A 23,700-nucleotide genomic window follows, 5' to 3' on the forward strand; every position below is an offset into this window, starting at 1 on the left:
GTGGGGCTGTAAAATGGAGGAGTGGGATCCTTACATACATACACACACACACACACACACACACACACACACACACACACCCTTGCTTGAGAGTATCCAGGCATTTGAGTAATCCTGTGTGCCTCTGTGGAGGCTAAAGCAGGGTGTCAGGTGTCTCTCTTGCTCTCCATCTTGCTGCTTTGAGACTCTCACTGAGCTGGAAGCCTGCTGTTTGACTGGGCTTGCCATAAGGCTCTTGGCATCCACCTGTCTCCACTTGCCAAGGCTGGGGTTGCAGGTACAAGCTACTGTGCCTGCCTTTTTACCTGGGTACTGGGGATTTGAACTCTAGTCATCAGGCTTGTGGGGTAAGCAACATGGTAATCTAAATTCCTGAGAGGCTTCTGCCAGGCCTCCTCAGCTCATAGCATGGATGTTCAAAAAGCCACGTTCTTCTTTTCTTTTCTGCTTTTTCTTCTTTTTGAACCATGTTCTTGCTATGTAGTCCACTCTGGCCTGAACTGAACTCTTAATTCTCCTGCTGTGGTTATTGGTGGATGGGACTACAGGTGTGTGCCACCAAATTCTGGCACAATGAAATGTTTGTCTGAAAACAAACACAGCTGCTGTTCTTAGAAGGTTGAGGACCTAGGTGTGGGTTTACTTAGGAAGGAGAGAAAGATCTCATGTCTCTCTCTCTCTCTCTCTCTCTCTATGTGTGTGTGTGTGTGTATGTGAGAGAGAGAGAGAGAGAACAAGAGAGACAGTGAGAGTGTGTGTGTGTGAGAGAGAGAACATGAGAGACAGAGAGAACATGAGAGAGAGACAATGAGTGTGTGTGTGTGTGTGTGTGTGAGAGAGAGAGAGAGAGACAGAGGCAGAAAGAGAGACAGAGACAGAGACAAAGAGAGAGGGCGCATAACTTTTTTGAGGTGCGGTCCTGTTCCTGTACCATTCTTTAGCACTGTCCACATTTCTTCTAGGTCTCTCTCCAGCCTGGAACTTGGCAACTAGGCAAGGCTGAGTAGCCTAGTGAGCCCCAGCGGCCTCCTCTCTTGGTCTTTCCAGTTCTGGGATTGCAAGTGAGCGCCACCATGCCTAGTTCTCTCTCTCTCTCTCTCTCTCTCTCTCTCTCTCTCTCTCTCTCTCTCTCTCTCTCTCTCTCTCTCTCTCTCTGTAGATTCTGGGGCTTTAACTCAGACTTCATGCTTGCAAGTCAAGCGCTTTACCAACCGAGCCATCTCCCCAGCCCCGAGAGGGGAATGGTGTTCCAGAAAGAAAATCTCCATCTAACACAGGGTTTCCTGTTGCTGTGTTGAATAATCTGTTTTCCCCAACTAATTTCTGTCTCCTGGGTTTTAGATTCTGGTAACAACATGGCTGTGGATGGACCAGGGTTGATGGAGGTCCTGGGCTGATGGTTCTGGGATGGTCCCAAGTGTCAGTCAGCCTTCTGGCTCGCTCGTCTTTTCCTGCTGGCTTTTCTGAGTTCCTCATTCTTGGGACTTAGAAGCGGGTGTGTGGAGCTATCTTGAAGGGACCAGAATCCTTTCTAGGCCACATCTCCTTTCACTTCCTGCTCTTGAGGTTCCTCAAATTGCTGGAGTCTCCAAATCCCCCAGGAGAAACTCACACTTCTGCTCCCATTTCCCAGAATGCACTACTGGAGGCTCAGCCCTTCCTCCCGGGCTCTCAGGCCTTGTGTGGAGTGGTTCGGATTCCTGCCATTCCCAGAGAAGTAATGTGGATCAAGCAGCTGGAGTGGGGTTGGGGTGGGTTGGGATTGGGGGGTGGGGGGTGGGAGTAGCACTGGGGGAGGTGAGGAGATCGATGCACGGATTTTACTGAGTGCGTACTATGACCTGGGCTTTGAGTTAGGCTCAGCATTAGACTCTTTCCTTACGTTAACCCATATTAATTCCCATAAGACAGAAGGAGGCAGGTCTACTTGTCCATTTTTAGCTAAAGAAACACAACATTTAGCCATCTTGAGCAACTTTTTCCAGGTTCAAAGTTCACTTTTGTTTGTTTAACTCCAAGGCCTCATCTGATTTCCAGAAGAGAGTCATTTTTAAAATATAGCTCACCCCACTTTCTGTTTAAAAAGTATTACCATTAGTTGTTTTATGTGCGTGGCTATTTTGACTACATGTATGTCTGTGCACCACGTGCATGCCTGGTCCTGTGGAGTCCAGAAGAGGATGTTCCCCTGGAACTGGAGTGACAGATAGTTGTGAGCCAGGGTATGAATGGTGGGAGTTACACACAGGTCCTCTGGAAGAGCTTAACCAAGAGCATGTCTCTAGAACCCCTCTTTTTCCCCCAGCCCCAGGCTTTTATTTATTTATTTTAACAAGAAGATGGTACTTTTGAGGGAGTGGAGAGATGGCTCAGTGGTTAAAAGCACCTGCTGCTCTTCAAGAGGTCCTGAGTTCAATTCCAAGCAACCACATGGCAGCTCACAACTATCTGTAATGGGATCCGATTCCCTCTTCTGATGTGTCTGAAGACAGCTACAGTGTACTTATATAAATGAAATAAATAAATCTTTTTAAAAAGTGGAACTTTTTCTTAATTGTATTTTTGTTTTATTTAATTTGACATTTTCCAAGCCAAGGCTTCTCTGTGTAACACTGACTGTCCTGGAACTTGCTCTGTAGACCAGGCTGGCCTCAAACTCAGAAATCTGCCTGCCTCTGCCTCCCAAGTGCTGGGATTAAAGGCTGGAGTAATTCATTCTTCTTTTGAAATGAAGTATGATTATGTTGTTTAGCCTGGCCTTGGCCTTCTGCTTAAACATTCCCCATGTTTCAGCCTTATTTCAGCCTGTTTCATCCAGGACTACAAGCATGTGGCACTGTGCCCACTTGTTACATATTTAATTTCAAACCTTCCTGTATTTGAGACACCCATTCTTGAAGGAAAGCGTAGCTCTCCCGTGTCACCTGGGATTATCAGGGCTGGTCAAGTTGCCCGAAGCTATTTGCTGGTGGATTTGGATGTATGGGACCTGGTGGATTTGAATGTATGGGATCTGGTGGATTTGTATGTATGGGATCTGGTGGATTTGTATGTATGGGATCTGGTGGATTTGTATGTATGGGATCTGGTGGATTTGTATGTATGGGACCTGGTGGATTTGAATGTATGGGATCTGGTGGATTTGTATGTATGGGACCTGGTGGATTTGTATGTATGGGATCTGGTGGATTTGTATGTATGGGATCTGGTGGATTTGTATGTATGGGATCTGGTGGATTTGGATGTATGGGATCTGATGGATTTGGATGTATGGGATCTGATGGATTTGGATGTATGGGACCTGGTGGATTTGGATGTATGGGATCTGGTGGATTTGGACGTATGGGATCTGGTGGATTTGGATGTATGGGATCTGGTGCTGTGACCAAGATGATTTTCCTGAAGCCTCTTTTTCTCTTTTAGCGCCAAGTCCACCTTTTCCAGATGACATTGAACTCAGCGCCTACATTCCCTACATCCCATATTATTTTGGCATTGTGCATAATCACTAAAGCTGTACCTCATGGTGCTTCGAATGAGAATGCCCCCCCCCCCCATAAGCTCATGTTTGGGTTCTTGGTCTCCACTGATGGAACTGTTTGGAAAGGATTGGGGGGGTGTGGCCTTGTTGGAGGAGGTGTGTCACTAGGGGTGGGTTCGGAGGTATCTGAAGCTCCCACCATCCCCTGTGCACTCTCTGCTTTGTGTTAGAGGATTTGGATGTAAACTCCCAGTGGCTGCTCCAGCACCATGCTTGCTGACCTGCTGCCATAGTCCCTGTTGCTGTGCCCCTGACATGATGGTGATGGACCCCTGTTTCTCTGAAACTATAAGCCTCAAAGAAACCCTTCCTCCTATACATTGTCTTGGTCATGGTGTTTTGTCACAGCAGTAGAAATGCATCTAAGACAAGCCTCCTCCGTGTTATTGCCTTGGTGTAGATATAGAATCTTTCACCATTTAGTTTTTCTGTCTTTGAAGGATCTAAGCTTACTAGGCATGTATTCTGTGTCTGATTGACTTGGTACTCTGATAGACTGATGGGGGAATGATACGATTTGGATGTGAAGTGTTCCTCACAGGTTCATGTATTTGAACACTTTGGTACCCAGCTGGAGGCCCTGTTTGGGAAGGTCATGGAACCTTTTGGACACAGGAGACAAAAGCCTTCAGGGGTGGGGCTCACTGCTTCTATCTCCTCTAGCTCTAACTCAGTTCCTGCTTCCTCTCTGGATGCTGAGATGTGAGAATCTCACACTGCTGTCATCATAACACTCTCCACTCTCTACTGCTTATTGCCCACTGTCTACTGCCCATTGCCCATTCTCCACTGCCCACTGTTCACTGTCCACTGTCCACATCCCACTGCCCAGTGTCCACTGCCCAGCCCAGTGTCCATTTCCCACTTCCCACTGTCTACTGCCCAGTGTCCACTTCCCACTGCCCACTGCCCATTGTCCACTCTCCACTGTCTACTGTCCACTGCCCACTTCCCATTGTCTACTGCCTATTGTCTATTGCCCACTGCCCACTGTCCACTCTCCACTGTCCACTTTCCACTTCCCACTGTCTACAGCCCACTGTCCATTCACCACTGTCTACTGTCCACTTCCCACTGTCTACTGCCTATTGTCTACTGCCTATTGTCTACTGCCCACTGTCCACTCTCCACTGTCCACTCTCTACTGTCCACTGCCTACTTCCTACTGTCCACTGCCCACTTCCCACTGCCCACTGTCCACTTCCCACTGCCCACTGTCCACTCTCCAATGTCTACTGCCACTGTCCACTCTCCACTCTCTACTGTCCACTTCCCACTGTTCATTGCCCACTGTCTACTCTCTACTGTCCACTGCCCACTTCCCACTGTCCACTCTCCACTACCACTGTCCACTGCCCACTTCCCTCTGTCCACTGCCCACTTTCCACTGCCCACTTCCCACTGTCCACTCTCCACTTCCCACTGTCCACTGCCCACTGTCCACTGCCCACTTCCCACTGTCCACTGCCCACTTCCCACTGTCCACTGCCCACTGTCCACTGTCTACTTCCCTCTGTCCACTGCCTATTGTCTACTGTCTGCTGCCATGCTTTCCAGACATGATGTATTGTATCCCTGAAGACAGAATAAATACTTCTCCTTTAAGTTGCTTTTTATAAAGCACATCTTAAAAATTATGTATATGTGTGTCTGTATGTGTACAAGTGCAGGTGCTCATACAGGCCAACAGTGTCAGACCCATGCCCACAATGTCACACTTCCTCCAACAAGAACACACCTACTCCAACAAAGCCACAAGTGTGCCACTTCCTGGGCCAAGCATATTCAAACCACCACATTAGCCTTTTGGGGCTCGGCAGTGGAAATCATGAGTCATAAAAGTCTTGGCTGAAAACTTCCCATTGCTCTTTACTTGTAAAACAAAGAAAGCTTGCAGAATATCCAAAGCTTGAAAACATGGTTGGCTCCTGCTGTGTTCTGAAAGGCAGAGAGGATGTTGCAGAAGCAAGGCCCTTGACCACTGTGAGGTTAAAGCGGCTCGGTAGATGCGGCTTTGAAGAGAAACAACATTTAAGACTATTTTAACCAACTTCTTTCCCTTATATTTTAGTACTATAATGATTACTATTTATTTTAAATGTTTAGGAAGGTCTTTCTAGGTGGTCCTGACTGACTTGGAACTTGCTGTGTAGACAAGGCTGGCCTTGAACCAATGGGCGATTCTCATCCTTCCTGCTTGTCTCCAGGCCTGGCTTGAATTTTATATTTGGGGTACTTTTTTTTTTTTTAACAGACTTAATTCATGTATTTTTCTTGTATAAAAACCCTTATGTGGTAACTACAGCTGGAGCCTGGGTCCTCTGAACAGAGACTCTGGTGTGGGTTTTCACAAGATGATCAGTGAATTCCTGGTAAGGAGACTTGGTGAACAGTCTCTTTTCAGAGATCGGAGGTCAGGTAGCCATAGGTCTTGGAGATGGCATCAAAAGTAGCCTTGGCAAAGTTGCCCAGGGTGGCACTAAAGCCTCTGGCTGAAGTGTAGCAGTCATCTATACCGGCCATCATCAGTAGCTTCTTGGGCACAGGAGCAGAAACAATGCCAGTGCCTCTGGGGGCAGGAATGAGATGCACCAGCACAGACCCACAGCAGCTGTCACCTTGCATGGAATAGTGTGGGGCTTGCCAATCTTGTTCCCCCAGTAGCCTCTCCCCACAGGAACGATGGAAAGCTTGGCCAAGATGATGGTCCCTCGGGTGACAGTGGCAACCTCCTTAGAGCACTTAACACCAAGACCAATGTGACCGTTGTAGTCCCCAATAGAGATGAATGCTTTGAACCTGGTCTGCTGGCCAGCCCGAGTCTGCTTCTGCACTGGCATGATTTTCAGAACCTCGTCCTTTAGGGATGCACCCAGGAAAAAGACAATGATCTCAGACTCCTTAACAGGCAGGGAGAACAGGTAGATCTCCTTCAAGGACTTGATCTTCATGTCTGTAACCAGGTGGCTCAGCTTGGTGACAGGGATCCACTCCTTGTCTTCAGCTTTACCTCCACGAGCCCTGCGGCCTCCACCACTGCCTTGTCCCCTGCCTCAGCCTCCTAATCCTGGGCTCCTGGATCCTCAGGGCCCTTCTGCTGCACCAGCGTCATCTCCCATTTAAGGAAGGAGGAGGAGGAGGAGGAGAAGGAGGTGAAAGAGGAGGAGCAGCAGCAGCAGCAGCAGCTATTTGAGGATACTTTAACTAATTTATTCTAATTACCACATGAAAAATCTAGAAGAATGATCATGTTTGAATAAATCCGGGAATTCCCCAAGCTGTTCTTTTATTGTTAAGAATTGTTTTCGCTATTCTTGGTTATTACTGAGGCTATGAAAAGCTCACAAAAAGGGACCTATCATGGCTGCCCTCTGAAAGGCCCAATAAGCAGCTGAAAGAGATGCAGATATTTGCATCCAACCAATGAACCCTGCTGACCCCTCTTGTTGAATTAGGGAAGACTGGAAGAAGTTGAGGAGGGATGACCAGCAGTCTCAATTAATCTGGACCCCCGAGAAATCTCAAACACTGGACCACCAAACAGACAGCATACAGCAGCTGATATGAGGCCTCCAACACACATACAGTAGAGGACTGCTGGGTCTGTGTTCATTCAGAGATAATGCACCTAATCCTCAAGAGACTGGAGGCCCCAGGGATTGAGGAGGTCTTGTGGGGTGGGGGGTGGGGCCATCCATGTGGAGACAGGGGGTGGGCTAGAGGTATGGGATGTGGGACAGTCAGAGGGTGGATGGGGGAGGGAATAAAATATGGAGTGTAAAAAATAAATTAATTGGCTGATGAGGTGTCTCAGTGGGTAAGAGCACTGACTGCTCTACTGAAGGTCCTGAGTTTAAATCCCAGCAACCACATGGTGGCTCACAACCACCTGTAATGAGATCTGACACCCTCTTCTGGTGAGTCTGAAGACAGCTACAGTGGACTTATATATAATAATAAATAAATCTTTGAGCCAAAGTGAGCAGGGACTGAGGAAGCGGGGTTGACCTGAGCAAGTGAGCCAACTGAAGTAAGCAGGGTTGACTGGAGCAAGCAGAGGTCCTAAAAATTCAATTCCCAACAACTACATGAAGGATCACAACTATCTGTACAGCTACAGTGCACTCATATACATAAAATAAAATAAATAAATCTTTTAAAAATGAATTAATTAATTTTAAAAAAGAATAAAAATAAATAAATTTAAATAAAAGAAAAAAATCCGGGAAGCTTTTTGAGTTAGCATGTGGTAGAAATTCCAAGGGTGAGAAATAAGGGCTCAGCAGTTCAGTTCCTAGCACCAGTGCTGGGTAGCTTACAACCACCCATAACTCCAGCTCCAGGAGGATCAGACACCTCTTCTGGCCTCCAAAGGCACCCATACTCCTGTACAGATACACACATATAAAACTAAAACCTAGCCTGGTGGAGCTGGTACACGCTTTTAATCCCAGCACTTAGGAGGCAGAGGCAGGCGGATTTCTGAGTTCGAGGCCAGCCTGGTCTACTGAGTGAGTTCCAGGACAGCCAGGGCTATACAGAGAAACCCTGTCTTGATAAAACAAAACAAAAAAACCCAACAACAACAACAAAAACAAACAAACAAACAAAGCCCCCAAACCCCCCTAAAACCTTAAAACGGAACAAAACAAAAACCTTTTCAGTGTTATACCAGGGTGGCATGTAATAAATAGTGTATCTTAGAATTGATAGCATCTTAAGTTTGACAAAATGTACTATTTCATATTTCTTTTCTTTTAAAGATATATTTATTTATGCACTTTATGTATATGAGTGCTCGATTTGCATGTATGGATGCATGACAGAAGAGGGCATCAGCTCCCACCATAGATGGCTGTGAGCCACCATGTGGTTGCTGGGAATTGAACTCTGGACCTCTAGAAGAGCAGCCAGTGCTTTTAACCACTGAGCCATCTCTCCAGCCCCAGAAGTTCTCACACCTTTAACCCCAGCACTGGGAGGCAGAGGCCAGCAGAGCTCTGAGTTTGAGGCCACCTGGTCTATGTAGTAAGTTCTAGGCCACCCAAGACTAAGTAGAAAAACCTCTCAAATTCTTTCTATCTATCTGTCTGTCTGTCTGTGTGTCTATCTATCTATCTATCTATCTATCTATCTATCTATCTATCTATCTGTCTATCATCTATATCTGTATATAGATAAAACATTAAATTTGCTCATATATATATATATATATATATACATATATATATATATATATATGAGTACACCATTGCTCTCTTCAGACACACCAGAAGAGGACATCAGATCCCATTACAGATGGTTGTGAGCCACCATGTGCTTGCTAGGAATTGAACTCAGGACCTCTGGAAGAGCAGTTGGTGCTCTTAACCACTGAGCCATCTCTCCAGCCCTGGACCTAAGTCATTTTTAAGTGTGCAGTGTTGCACACTGAACATATTGATACCAACCACCAACCATCAGTCTGTAGAATGTTTTCATGCAGCAAACGTGAAGCTCTATACCCATTAAGCAACTTTCTACTCTTGCTCTCTAAGCCCATATAATTGCTGTTCTGTCTGTTGGGCTGCTCTAAGCCCCTCATAGGAATGAAGTCAGCTCATAACGCTCATCCAGGCAAAGGGGACTCTATCTTTATACAGTGTGGGACTGAGGTAGATTCTGTCAGAGAAAGCGGCTGGCTCTTTAAACTGTAGATCCAGCTGGGAGAAGAAAACAAAAGTTTTCACTCTCTCTCTCTCTCTCTCCTTTAGAAACCCTGTCTTGAAAAATAAAAATAAAAAATAAAAAATTGAGGATGCGGGAGAAGATCACTCATTTGTAGGTTCCACGTTGTAGCTAGGTATGATCAGCCCTCCACAGCTGATGATAATCTCTGATTGAAGCTGTGTATTGGGCTAAAACTCATTCAGTAAAAGCGGCCTGCTGCTGCCCTCCCGGCTTTGTATCTCAATCTTCGAGGTTAGCAGTTCCTGGGGATAAGGAACTAAAAAGATACGAGCTGTAAAACTTAGTCTTCTGTGGCTTTTCTCTTACAGAATCCAGGTCATCTGATGACCCCACTGAGCTGTAGGGTGTACGCCAAAACACATAGCCGAATTTTGTTCATTCACTGAAAGAGGAAGTATAATTTTCATTTAATTTGCAGAAAACAGCATGTGTTTTGAAAGTTAAAAAATGATTTATGTGTAGGTGTTATGCCTGTGTGTATGTCTGTGCATCATGTATGTGCAGTCTCCCAGGAGGCCAGAAGAGCTTGTCAGAGGCCCTGGAAGTTGGAGCTTCAGACAGTTGTGAGTTACCATGTGGCTTCTGGGGGGTCGAGTTTGGGTCCTCTGGAAGAGAAGCCAGTCTTCTGAAACACCGAGCCATCTCTCCAGCTTTCTAAAGCATTAGAGAAGCTGGCCTAGGAGATGAAAAAAAATTGTTATCATAAAGATATTCTGGCAGGAGAAAAAGAAAAGCGTCCCCTATAGTAATTAAGATGGCTCTGGAATCTGGATGTGTGACTCAGAATGTATTCTGCCTATTGCAGTCCCCACCATAATTTTGCCTACCCATAAAAGCCATGTCATGGACCTGTATTCTCCAAGATGGCTCTCATAGGCAATAACTCTTTCCATTGTCCAGGATGCCAGCCTTTGAATAAAAATGACTTTTTTCCTCCAGCCCTTGTGTCCAGAGTACTGGCTTTTGAATGGTGGTCAGAACTGGGTCCAGTACCACATTATCTGAGAAAAATCAACTGATTTACTCTGGCTCTTGGTTTTAGAGGTTCAATCCATGATAAATTCACTCTATTGATTTGGACCCATGGTGAGGTGGTACATTATGACAGAGGGTGTGCAAAGCTGCTTGCCTCCTGACTGTAAATTGAGAGGGGAAAGAGAAGTGGGATTTCAGTCTCCTCACGAAGGCACGCCTCCCTAAACTGAAACATGCTCTTCCATCCTCCGGCAGGCTCCATTCTTACAATTTCCTCATATTCTAATAGTGTTATAATCTGGGGACCAAGCCTTTAACACATGGCTTTTGGGGGAACATTTCAGATCCAGACTATAGTATCAGCTACCTGTACCAAGTCACCTAGTCTCCAGAGGCAAATATATTAAACTCATAGGGTGTTATGTTCTGAGGGTTAAGTGAGAAAACCTTATTTATATGGATAATGTGTGTGTGTGTGTGTGTACAGGGTATGTGCACCTGTGCCAATGCGTGTGGAGGCCGGAGGTTGATTTTTAGTATCTACTTTTATTACTCTCTACCTTTTTTTTTTTTTTTTTTTCCGGCAGAGTCTCTCTGAACCCTGAGTTTGTTGTTTGGCCACACTGGTCCCACGGATCTGTCCTTCTCTGTCCCTTCCCCAGTGCGCTGACCATCTAGGTGTGTGCTGCTGTGCCTGCTTCCTACACAGGAGCCGGGTTATGAACTCAAGTCCTCATGCTTATGAAGTGAGCCCTTTATCCACCGAGTCATCTTCCTAGCCTTGTAGATCCTGTAGAGCACTCGCAGGGCATGAGGAGGGATGTTTGTGTCCCTGGACTTGACATGGTGCTGGGGTCATGACTTCCATGCGTTGAAGAACTTCCCCACTGAAGGGTGAAGATAGAGACCCGCAGCTGAGCAATGTGCAGTGGGTGACAGGCTTGGAGCGCTCGCTCAGTCCTAAGTGGGATCTCTTCATCAGACCCCCTCCCCACTAAAAGGAGGGGGTGGACTATAGAGCCTATTCCTAACCAAGAAGCTATTTGCAATTCAAACCCATTGGCAAAAGGAAATCCGTTTTCTACAGTGGAGCATCTTTGGGCATATCCACCATACTCCAGGGCCAGGGGTAATTGGCCAACCTGAAAGAAACGTCACTGTGGTTTTTGTTTGTTTGTTTTGTTGTTGTTTTTATGTTTTTTTTGTCTTATTGGTCTTTTGCTTGTTTGTTTTGATAGTCTTTCTTTCTGTCTTCTTTCCTTCCTTCCTTCCTTCCTTCCCTTCCTTTCTTCTTTCTTTCTTTCTTTCTTTCTTTCTTTCTTTCTTTCTTTCTTTCTTTCTTTTTCTTTCTTTCTTTCTTCCTCTCTCTCTCTCTCTCTCTCTCTCTCTCTCTTTCTTTCTTTCTTTCTTTCTTCCTTTCTTTGACGGAACATAAAGCTGGGGGTGGTGGTGAGGAGGATCTGGGGAGGAACGAAGGAGTGCAACTGAGTGGGCTGGAGCTGGGGAGCTCAGTTAGGAAGCTGTGGCTATGGCTGGTTGCCAGGGTCACAGGCTCAGATTGGGCAAGAACAGGGAACTGATCTCTAGGTCACTCCGCTCCTGGTCAGGGATATTTGGAGAAATCAACAGTTCTGGAAAATAAAGAGGCAGGAAGTGAAACAGGGGAGGGAGGGATAGAGAGGAAACAGCAGACGGTATCCTGGCCCCTCCACACCTGCACCCCTGCTGACATTGTACAATGAAGGGCAAGACAATGTGTGTGTGTGTGTGTGTGTGTGTGTGTGCGCGCGCGCGCGCGCGTGCATGTGTGTATGCGAGTACGTGAGTGTGTGCATGAGTGCACACGCATGTGTGTGTACATACAAGAAGACCTTATATACAAGGAGACCTCCCGTCTCCCTTCTCTGGTTGTGAGACATGTCCCCCACCCCCACTATATGTGTGTACATACAAGGAGACCTCCTGTCTCCCTTCTCTGGTTGTGAGACGTGTCCCCCACCCCCACTACTCACTGCCTGAGTTCCAACTGTGTTTCTATTTCTATTTACTGTCCAAAGTCCCAGGGCAGGAGGTGACTGGTTAGATGGACATTTGGGCACAAGGACCCCACTCTTGCCTAGATCGGCCCCTCCTCCCCCTCCATTAGCACCACTTGTCCTGTTCTCCCACGTTTAACCCCTCTTTCTCCTTGGGCTTGGGCTGCCTCCGGAAGCCAGAATCAGCTCTCTATACCTTTAACAGGTAACTGAAGTAGTGGGAGGCAGGTGGGACTGGGGATGACTTAGAGCTAAAAAAGAACATGGTTCAGGGACTCTGGGTGGGGGGGGATGAGAGCGTATAGTCTGGTCCTTGAGAATATGGAAGTAAGGCTGCGGCTTTAGCAACAGCTGGGTCACCTCCTGGGAAGGAAGGAGCCTGTAGTATTTCAAGTCTTTTCCCAAACTAGTCTCTGACCTGTCAACCGCTCGCCTTGAGCTACCCAGGTCCCCTCCGTCCTTCCACAGGAATTCAAGTCTTAGCACAAGTCCAAGTTCCAGCTCTAAGGAAATCTCGACTCTGTCCCAGATCTGTCTCCAGCCCTTAGGGCCCACCATGGAGAAGGACTTTCAAGACATCCAGCAGCTGGACTCTGAGGAAAATGACCATCAGCTCAGTGGTGATGAGGAGCAAGGCCCTCACGTGCAGAATCCTAGGATAGAAAATCCACATTGGAAAGGCAAGTGTCCAGTTTTTGGGATCCTTGTCTCAGCTGTCAATTCCCCCCCCCCCCCCGTGTGTGTGTGTGTGTGTGAGGACTCTCTCTCCCTGACTCAGTGGCCAGTGTGCTCCAGAGTCTGTCCCACTCAGGGTTATTACTGCTATGATGAAGCATCATGACCAAAGTGACTTGGAGAGGAGAGGGCTTATTTGGCTTATGCTTCGTCATCACAGTTCATCATCAAAGGAAGCCAGGACAGGAACTCACATAGGGCAGCAACCTGGGGGCAGGAGCTGATGCAGAGGTCATGGAGGGATGCTGCTTACTGGCTTGCTCCTCATGGCTGGCTCAACCTGAACCCAGAACCACTAGCCCAGAGATGGCACCATCCACAATTGGCTGGGCCTTTCCCTACCAATCACCTAGTAAGAAAATGCCCCGCAGACTTGCCTACAGCCATATATTATGGAGGCATTTTCTCAGTTGAGGCTTTTTCCTCTCTGATGACTCTAGTTTGTGACAAGTTGACATAAAACTAGCCAACACAGTGACCCTTTCTACATGTGAGCTGCTGATACCTCTGGGTGTAGGTTCCCCAAAAAAGGGTGTATGCTTAGAAGTGAGGGAATATCTGAGAGCTAGAGATAAGCCCCCCAGACTGCATGTGTATATATGCATGCGTGTATGTGTATATGTGCATGTATATGTGTGCATGTATGCATGTGTGTGCATGTATGCATGTACATCTGTACATGTGTGCATGTACATATGTATGCCTAGGACAAATGCAGAGCCCAGCTCTGTGGTACGGCAATGAGTTGGGTGTGTAAATGGGCACAGAGAAATCCTGGGTGATTCCCATTTGTTTCCTGCCTGAATCTTCTTCTTGTACATTTTGAACACAGGCCCCACGTAATTGTGAAAATGTTTTAGGGCAAGAGAGATCTTGCCCCGGGCTGGTTACCCAGTATATTCCAGGTGCTATAGTTTCATCTCAGAAGAAACTTGGGGCTTCTTTTGTCCTTATTTTAAGATAGGGCCTCCCTCACTTTGTAGCCCAGGTTTCTTGAAACTCACAGTGTAGCCTTGGACTCTCAAGCAGCCTCTCTATTTTAGCCTCAGGAGTGCTGGGATCACAGGTGTGCTCTGCTATGCCCAGGAAACTTGGGACTTACACCTCTGCCCATCTCTAATGTTTTACACGAGTGTGGTCCAGTAACAGCATTTATGTCGGCATCCTGTCTATGTTAGCATCTGTGTCACTTCTGAGTACTGTTGGAAAGCTCCTGGGATCTCATTTCGATAGGTTCATTTATTGCTTATTTATTTTTGATCCTGCCACTGAAACCCAGGGGCTTGCACATACAGGCAGGAGTTGAATCACTGAGCCCCTTGTCAGTTTTGTCAGTCTACCCCTTTCCCTAGTTTGACTTGTGTTTTCCCACTGTACTATGTCTTGTGACCTCAGTTGGATGCTGAGTGCTGTGAGCTCTGTCTTGCTGGGTGCTTTTGTATTCTGGTGAGTATTTAGTTTTCTGGGTTGCAGGAAAGTGGCTTAAGATCTGACTCCTTGCACCCTAATTGTCTTGGTTTCGGGCTTTCAATCTGTCTCCTCAAGTTGGGGAGTCTGCTAGACTCTATCTCAATTTCTCCTCTCTACCCAGTGGCCTGAAAAGTTTCTCTAGGCAATGAGTAGTGATCTGGGCAATTTGAGGACTTATTCATTTTCTTGGGGTTAATGCTCTTCACAGCCTGGCGTTCAATGTCTTGACAATTGTTATTTAATATATACATATATATGTGTATATGCATGCATGTACATATGTATGCATGTATATATGCATGTATATACATGGATGTATATGTATGTATATGTGTATGTATGTGTGTATACATGTATGTGTGTACATGTGTGTATGTGTGTATACATGTATGTGTATGTAGGTGTGTCTATGTGTATGCACGTGTATATGTGTATGTATTTGTATGTATATATGTATGTGTGTGCAAGTATGTATATGTGTATGCATGTGTGTTTTAATTAATTTTTTTGAAATAAGGTTAAATCTGACAGCTTCTGTTTCATCTTAAGTATCACATTTCAAATTTGTCCACACAATACTTTCTGTTTGAATCAATAATTCCCAGAACAGCTGAGTCAGGCAGCTACTTTTTGTCATTGTCATCTTATACATGAAGGAAATGGGGTTGCTAAGAGACTGAATGATGCCAGACCTAACTGATGGCTCAGCTGGTTTATTCCTGCTGGGCTGACAGGGTCGGGGCTTCACAGGCCACAGGTTAGTTGGGAATCAGGATGAGAGTTTCCTGGATGAACAGTACTAGCAGAAGAGGCAAGAGTTTAGCTGTGGATTTCCAGCTGGGGATATGAGTTAGAAAGCGCTTCTAGTTAGATTATATTCTGTACCTTCCTGTGATGCATATGACTAGGAAACTTGTAACAGGTACGTATTGGCTCATGTTTCTTGAGTCTAGGAAGCCCAGAACAGAGGACTATGTCTATCAGGGCCTTTTCATGCACCAACCTGAAGCAGGAGGGCCCAAGGAGGGAGATGGGAACAGCAAAGGTGTGTGTGTGTGTGTGTGTGTGTGTGTGTGCATGGGACCCCAAAGAGGATGCTTTTAATAAGACTGCTATTTTGCGATGATGTCAATAATCCATTCAGGAGGGCAGAGCCCTCAAGGCCTAATCACCTTCCACTCAGGTTCTACCTCCCAGTGTTGCTGCCCTCGGAATCAGACTGAGGGGTCCATTCCCATCTCAGCCGTGAGGAATGCAGGTTTCAGGGGGGTGTCAGGGAGGTGAGAGGCAGGGAAGGCTGTGCTTAGGGCTTGGGGCTGGGTAAACTCAGAAGCATATTCTCTCTAGGTTAAATTGGGGTCCTAAGTATGGCTGCCATGGAGGAAGGTGTCTTAGTTAGGGTTTTACTGCTGTGAACAGATACCATGACCAAGACAACTCTTATAAGGACAGCATTTAATTGGGGCTGGCTTACAGGTTCAGCGGTTCAGTCCATTATCATCAAGGCAAGAGCATGGCAGTGTCCAGGCAGGCAGGGTGCAGGCAGAACTGAGAGTTTAACATCTTTATCTGAAGGCTGCTAGTGAAAGACTGACTTCCAGGCAGCTATGATGAGGGTCTTAAAGCCCACACCCATATGACACACCTATTTGAACAAAGCCACACATACTCCAACAGGGCTACATCTTTTTTTTTAAAAGATTTATTTATTATTATTATATAAGTACACTGTAGCTGTCTTCAGACACACCAGAAGAGGGCATCAGATCTCATTATGGGTGGTTGTGAGCCACCATGTGGTTGCTGGGATTTGAACTCATGACCTTTGGAAGAGCAGTTGGTGCTTTTACCCGCTGAGCCATCTCACCAGCCCCAGGGCTACATCTTCTAATAGTGCCACCCCCTGGGCCAAGCATATATAAACCATCACAGAAAGTGACAGGCATTGGCATGGAAAGGTGGAATTCTGGATAGCCACTCATAGAGGCAACTTCTGACTCAATACAGCAGTAGGGAATGACCTCAAGAAGATTTGACCTCCAGGATGCGGGGTTGCTCTGGCATGGTGGTACTGAGACAGGGAAGGCTACAGAGTCACAGGCTGAGGCAGAGGAGTCTGCGTGCAGGTGGATGGTACAAAAGCAGGGGAGGGCCTGGGAGAGGAGTCACTCCCCTGGTCCTGATGAGGCAAGTCATTTTATGCAGGTGAAGATGTTGATGTGTGAGAAGCAAAGAACAGCGTGGAATAGTGTGTGGATGTCTGAGTGTGAGCATATGAGCACGTGTGTATTAGAGTGGTGAGAGGAAGTGTGGTGTGGGGCAGATGGGTCAGCAGGCAGGAGAGGTGACTGTGGGAAGATGGGGGACACAGGGACAGCAATGCCAGTGACATTGGGTTTCTGGGGATGTGAACAAGGGAGGTGGGAGTTGGGGAGTTTTTCACTTGGGTGAGATGAGTAGATAGGCCTGCACAGTGGCTTTTGGGTGTGTGCTTTATGGTGGGATTAGCTGGACTGGAGAATCCCATTGGAATTGTGAAGGGATGGGCTTGTGTGAGGGATGTAGGGGTATTGACATGACCTATCCTGTTACCATTTTGAAGGGACAGGGGCTGTGGAAAGACAGAGGTGATCTGTGGGTCTCTGACTCATGAGCAGGAAGAAAAACTATGTAGACCTCCTTTTGTAGGGTGTTTGGGAAAAGGCCAGTTCTGCATCCTGGTCTTCTCTGTGTCTCCCTGTTCCCAGGTGTAAGATCTCACCTGTGTGCACAGCTGGTACAGCTTATGTCTCGTGCATTTGAGTGCTTGCGCATGTCCATGTGGGTGCACATATGTAATTGTATGTGTGTGAGAGGGTATGTATGTAGGATCAAAATCCATCTAATTTTCTCAGCCCTCACCTGATTTTCTCCTTGACCCAGCCTGTGCCTCCTCAGACTTCGGTGCCCCTGTCCCATTCTGTGTCTTGCTCTCAGTGTCTAGTCCTGTAGAGCTGCTTTCTGACCCACTCTCTCTCACAGGGCAGTCTCCTTCCAGGCCTTTGCCTCAGCGCCTCTGCTCCTCGTTCCACCTCAGTCTGCTCGCCCTGGCCTTCAACATCCTCCTGTTGGTGGTCATCTGCGTGGTCTCATCTCAAAGTGAGGTCATGGCCTGGCAGAGATGAGGCAAGGATAGAGAGAAGTGCTCTGGGGGGAGTGCTAGGGGCAGAGGAGAGGAAGAGAAGGAGAGGTGGAGGAGGTGTTGTTGTCGTTGTGGGGACAGGTTCTGGGTGCAGGTGGAGATCAATGGTGGGGTAACAAATGAATGATGATAGAAGTGATAGGTGACACAGGGTCAGTCACATGGACAGTGATGTGGTCACTCTGTGACATAGTTCCATGCCCATCTGGTCCCAAATGTCTCCTGACAAGGCATACAGCTGCAAGAGGAGTTTCGGACCCTGAAAGAGAACTTCAGCAACTTCTCCTCCAGCACGTTGATGGAGTTCAGGGCTCTAGACACCCACGGTGAGTTGGATGGGATAGCTGACACTTATTTATCCGTGCGGATTTGATGGGTGTGGTGCTGGGTCTGCAGTAAGAGTGTGCTCACAGGCTGTGGGGATGAAGACCTGGGCAGAGGAACAATTCAGCCAGAGGAACTGGCAAGGCTTCCAGCAACAAGGGCCCTGACCTAAGGAGCTTGGGCAATGGGTCTGGGCAGGAGGTGGCATGGTGGCGATTAGTCCCAGGCAGAGAGAAGCAGAAGCCATTGATGGGCAGGGGTAGTGGGGGCATCAGAGATATGAAGGGGCCAGGCCACACTGCAAGCTGTGTGGACTGAGTGGGGCTTGGCTTGAGAACATGGAGAGCCAGTGAAGGAATTTGAACAGCATGCTGGACTCCCTTGGGTGTCTGGGTGGTGGATAAGTAGCATGCAGGACGAGGTAACAGACTTATAGATACCCAGGGGGTGTGCAGCCAGAGAAGCGTTCAGGAGTCAGACTGATGGGGAAATCCTTTAGCATCCTTCTTTTCTTAGGAGGTAGCACAAATGACAAGTTGACCTCCTGGAAAGACCAGCTGGAGAAAAAGCAGCAGGACCTAAAAGCAGGTCAGAGATCTCCCCTCCCACACGCTCTCTGGGTCATTATGATGTGTGGTATGGCACGCCTATGTGTGTTTCCCCAGACAATAGCTGGAGCTCTGTGCCTGCTCTCGGCAGATATGGAGCCACCTACCTGCTGCATCTCTGCCCATGTGTTTGTCCCTTAGACCATTCCACTCTGCTCTTTCACCTGAAGCACTTCCCAATGGATCTTCGAACCCTGACCTGTCAACTGGTGTTCTTCCAGAGCAATGGTAGGGTAGGGACAGGGAAGTCTTGGGTTCGAGTGTGGCTGTCTCTTCCAGCTGGATCTCATTTCCCTCTGCCCTTCTCTTCCCTCAGGCACAGAATGCTGCCCTGTTAACTGGGTGGAGTTTGGGGGAAGCTGTTACTGGTTTTCTTCAGATGGGCTCACCTGGGCTGAGGCAGACAAGTACTGCCAGCAGGAGAATGCCCACCTGCTGGTCATCAACTCCAGGGAGGAACAGGTAAGAAAACCTGAAGCTTGATCAAGTAGCCTGATCAAGTCTTTGTACTTTGCTATTATTTACTTTAAATTTTGTTTCTTCTTCTTCTTCTTCTTCTTCTTCTTCTTCTTCTTCTTCTTCTTCTTCTTCTTCTTCTTCTTCTTCTTCTTCTTCTTCTTCTTCTTCTTCTTCTTCTTCTTCTCCTTCTCCTTCTTCTTCTTCTTCTTCTTCTTCTCCTCCTCCTCCTCCTCTTCCTCCTCTTCCTCCTCCTCCTCCTGTTCCTCCTCTTCCTCCTCCTCCTCCTCCTCCTCTCTTTTCTTCTCCTTCTCCTTTAAACCCAATGAGTTTGATTAGTGATACCAGTACATGCATAGGTATAGAGCCATCCACTGGAGCACAGGCATCCAACTGGGGGCTTAGGCATGTTTCTGGACATGACAGAGCTGTTGCACACATGAACACACAGTAGTTGTGGTTGCATGCACAAGACTTGCATAAGATCAAGCCAAACACAACCCCAGTATGGATGAAAGCCTTAGATGAAGGACTATTGGCAGTTGGCTGCTAAGTGAGGAAGGGCCAGTTTTCTCCCTGGATGCATTTCTTGTTTGTACCCTAAAGAATAATACAGAAGAGTGTGGTAGGGGTCTTGATGGCTCATGGTGGAACAGTAACTGGTCCTAAGAAGTAGAAGCCAGGAGGCAGGAAAGGCATGAAGCCAGGGCCAGGTGACCAAGTGATGCCAGGCTGGATAGAATGCCAGCCAAGATGTCTTCAAGGCTAGGGCGTGGGAGCCAATCCAGGGCAGGGACTGAGGCTGTGGCAAAAGGGACAGAGTGGGAAGACTTAAATTGTTCCCTGCAATGGGTCCTTGAGTCCTCATTGACCACAGGTGTCCTGTGTCTTCCTTCCCCACTATTGTCCCCAGATAGTAACCTGAAGACCAAAGTTCATGGTGGGAAACCAGTCTGTTAGAGTGGATGGAACCGTTTCTTACAAGGAGGGTAATAATGATAGCATTCACAACAGCACTTGCTACATCTGGGTATGCTCATGAGTTCATGTCTTTAGTCCTTACAACCCCGTTGGGTGGGCACCAGAAAAGTGAGAGGTCAAATAATGTGCCAAGGAGCTAGCAAGTCGTGATGGAGTCAGGTTTGAGACACACTTGGCTTCTTTGGTCAGTGTTTTCACTACTGTTTACAATGCTAAAGCAACTAGACCATTTGATGCAGAAGCCAGAATATATTTAGTATTTCCTGGCTGTCAGGCTATGCAAGTGATTTTCATGGTAATTTCAAACATATTTTGCTTTACTGATCAGATTGAAGTTGCTAGTATTTAGTTAATTTTGACCTACGGAAACATCAACTTTATGTAATTCAACCAAAGATTTGGCTCACAAGTTCGTGACTCCAGTTTCTCGGTGGACCGTGCTGTCATCATTCTGAAGGTCCCACGTAATGCTTTCTGCCTTGACCTCATCTCTGGCTGACAGACAGGGTGTGGTCCTTGGGTTTATTTCATCTCTCTATCCCTCATTCAGTTCCAACCATTTTTGGGTCTCTGTGTTTTAGATGAATGGTTCTCAGCCTTGTGTAACAAATGCCAACAACCCCTGCCTCTTACGTTTGAACATTCTGATTTAATCTCTGGCTCAGTTTCAGATTGCCCTGCAGAGCGCTGCCAGGAAGCCAGGGTTAAGGGGTTTCTCTCACTGAGTGTTAGACACTGTGGTTTTGATTAAGACAAAAAAATTTAACAAGATTGAAATTTCTCAGCATTTAGGAGGATCATGGGAAAGCTTTTTCTTACCCCTCCTTCTCCCTCTGCCTCTGCCCTACCACAGATGTTCCCTCAACCCTTCCCTGACTTCCGTTCCTTTCCTCCTTTGGGACTGAGGTCCTTGTTCTGGTGTCTAGCCTGATCTCAAACCCCTGGGCTCAGGTGATTCTCCTCCCTCAGCCTCCAGAATACCTGAGATGATTTTAATAAGTAGATGTAGCTCTCATATTTAGTTTTCAAGATTTATTTTTTTAATTAATTAATTTATTTTTTTACACTCCGGATTTTATTCTCCCCCTGTCCACCCCTCTGACTGTTCCATATCCTATACCTCCTCCTGCCCTCTATCTCCACGAGGATGTCTCCACTCCCACCCCCACCCCCCACCTGATCTCTAAACTCCCTGGGGCCTCCAGTCTCTTGAGGGTTAGGTACATCATCTCTGAACACAGCCCCGGCAGTCCTCTGATGTATGTGTTGGGGGCCTCATATCAGCTGGTGTATGCTGCCTAGTTGGTGGTCCAGTGTTTGAGACATCTTGGGGGTCCAGATCAATTGAGACTGCTGGTCTTCCTACAGGGTCACCCTCCTCCTCAGCTTCTTCCAGCTTTTCCCTAATTCAACCACAGGGGTCAGCTGCTTCTGTCCATTGGTTGGATGACTCTTTCAGCTGCTTGTTGGGTCTTCCGGAATGTGGTCATGCTATTTTTGTGAGAGCTCCAAAGCCTTAGTAATAGGGTCAGGCCTTGGGACCTCCCCTTGAGCTGGATCCCACTTTGAGCCTGTTGCTGGACCTTCTTTTCCTCAGGCTCCTCTCCATTTCCATCCCTGCAGTTCTTTCACACAGGAATAATTATGGGTCAGAGTTTTGACTGTGGGATGGCAACCCCATCCCTCACTTGATGCCCTGTCTTCCTGTTGGAGGTGGGCTTTACAAGTTCCCTCTCCCTACTGTCGGGCATCTCATCTAAGGTTCCTCCCTTTGAGTCCTGGGAGTCTCTCACCTCCCAGGTCTCTGGTATATTCTGGAGGGTCCCCCCAACCTCCTACCTCCTGAAGTTGCCTGTTTTGGCTCTCAGGGCTTCAGTCCTTTTCCCTCACCCAATACCAGATCAGGTTCCCTTCTACCACACAACCCCCATCCACTTTCCCTCTCTGAGGCATCCTTACTTGGGCCCTTCATCCTGTTGACCTTTTTGAGTTCTGTGGACTGTATCTTGGGTATTCTGTACTTTTTTTTTTTTTGGCTAATATCCACTTAGTGAGTACATACCATCCATGTCCTTTTGGGTCTGAGTTACCTCACTCAGGATGATATTTTCTAGTTGCATCCATTTACCTGCAAAACTCAGAATGTCCTCGTTCTTAATAGCTGAGTAGTATTCCATTGTGTAAATGAACCACATCTTCTGTATCCATTCTTCTGTCGTGGGACATCTGGGTTGTTTCCAGCTTCTGGCTATCTCAAATAAAGCCTTTATGAACATAGTGGAACACATGCCCCTGTGGCATTGTGGGGCATCTTTTGAGTATATTCCCAAGAGTAGTATTGCTGGGTCTTCAGGTAAATTTATTTCCAATTTTCTGAGGAACATTCAGATTGATTTCCAGAGTGGTTGTACCAGTTTGCAATCCCACCAGCAATGGAGGAGTGTTCCTCTTTCTCCACATCCTTGCCAACATGTGTAGTCACCTGAGGTTTTGATCTTAGCCATTCTGATTGGTGTAAGGTAGAATCTCTGGGATGTTTTGATTTGCATTTCTCTGATCATTAAGGCCTTTGAATATTTCTTTAGGTGCTTCTCAGCCATTCGAGATTCCTCTGTTGTGAATTCTTGGTTTAGTTCTACATTTTTTTTTATTGAGTATTTTTTTTAAGTGGTTAGCTTCTTGAGTTCTTTATATATTTTGGATATTAGCCCTCTATCAGATGTGGGGTTAGTGAAGATTTTTTTCCCAATCTGTAGGTTGCCGATTTGTCTTATTGACTATGTCCTTTGCCTTACAGAAGCTTTCCAGTTTCATGAGGTCCCATTTATCAATTCCTGATCTTAGAGCATCAGCCATTGGAGTTCTGTTTAGGAAATTTCCCCCTGTGCCAATGAGTTCAAGGCTCTTTCCCACTTTCTCTTCTATTAGGATTCATTGTATCTGGTTTTATGTTGAGGTCCTTGATCCACTTGGACTTAAGCTTTGTGCAAGGTGACAAATATGGGCCTATTTTCACAATTACTCTGATACCTAAACCATACAAGGACCCAACCAAAAAAGAGTACTTCAGGCCAATATCGCTTTCACTTATGAATATTGATACAAAAATACTCAATAAAATTCTTGCAAATCGAATCCAAGAACACATCAAAACCATCATTCACCACGATCAAGTAGGCTTCATCCCAGGGATGCAAGGTTGGTTTAATATATGAAAATCCATTAATGTAACCTACTATATAAACAAACTCAAAGAAAAAAAAATCACATGATCATCTCCTTAGATGCAGAAAAAGCATTTGACAAAATACAACACCCCTTCATGTTAAAAGTGTTGGAGAGATCAGGAATTCAGGGTGTAACTTGCTGTCTGTATGTAGAAAAATGAAAATAGACCCATATTTGCCACCTTGCACAAAGCTCAAGTTTTCAAGATTTCTTTCTTTCTTTCTTTTTTCTTTTTGTTGTTTTTTGAGACAGGGTTTCTCTCTGTAGCCCTGGCTGTCCTGGAACTCACTCTTTAGACCAGGCTGGCCTCGAACTCAGAAATCCACCTGTCTGCCTCCCAAGTGCTGGGATTAAAGGCATACACTGGCTCAAGATTTCTAATGACATGTATTTATTTAGGTGTGTGTGTGTTTTCTTATGGTGTTGTGGAATTGG

The 23,700-nt window shown here is 46.6% G+C and overlaps 1 protein-coding gene and 1 pseudogene across 1 annotated transcript in view; one reads left to right on the forward strand and one right to left on the reverse strand.

Moving 5' to 3' along the window:
- Window positions 1-5,910: 5,910 nt before the first annotated feature.
- Window positions 5,911-6,660, reverse strand: LOC116076695 (annotated as a pseudogene).
- Window positions 6,661-12,697: 6,037 nt separating this feature from the next.
- Window positions 12,698-23,700, forward strand: part of LOC116078363 (asialoglycoprotein receptor 2) — a 13,815-nt gene continuing 2,812 nt past the window's right edge. The window contains exons 1-6 of the mRNA XM_031353560.1: window positions 12,698-12,962; window positions 17,509-17,625; window positions 17,899-17,994; window positions 18,509-18,580; window positions 18,742-18,828; window positions 18,917-19,062. Of these exons, the coding sequence (XP_031209420.1) occupies window positions 12,839-12,962; window positions 17,509-17,625; window positions 17,899-17,994; window positions 18,509-18,580; window positions 18,742-18,828; window positions 18,917-19,062 (642 nt within the window). The 5' untranslated portion in view covers window positions 12,698-12,838. The remainder of the gene's footprint in view (window positions 12,963-17,508; window positions 17,626-17,898; window positions 17,995-18,508; window positions 18,581-18,741; window positions 18,829-18,916; window positions 19,063-23,700) is intronic.

This window comes from Mastomys coucha, unplaced genomic scaffold (assembly GCF_008632895.1).
Source record: "Mastomys coucha isolate ucsf_1 unplaced genomic scaffold, UCSF_Mcou_1 pScaffold5, whole genome shotgun sequence".
Lineage (NCBI taxonomy): Eukaryota > Metazoa > Chordata > Mammalia > Rodentia > Muridae > Mastomys > Mastomys coucha.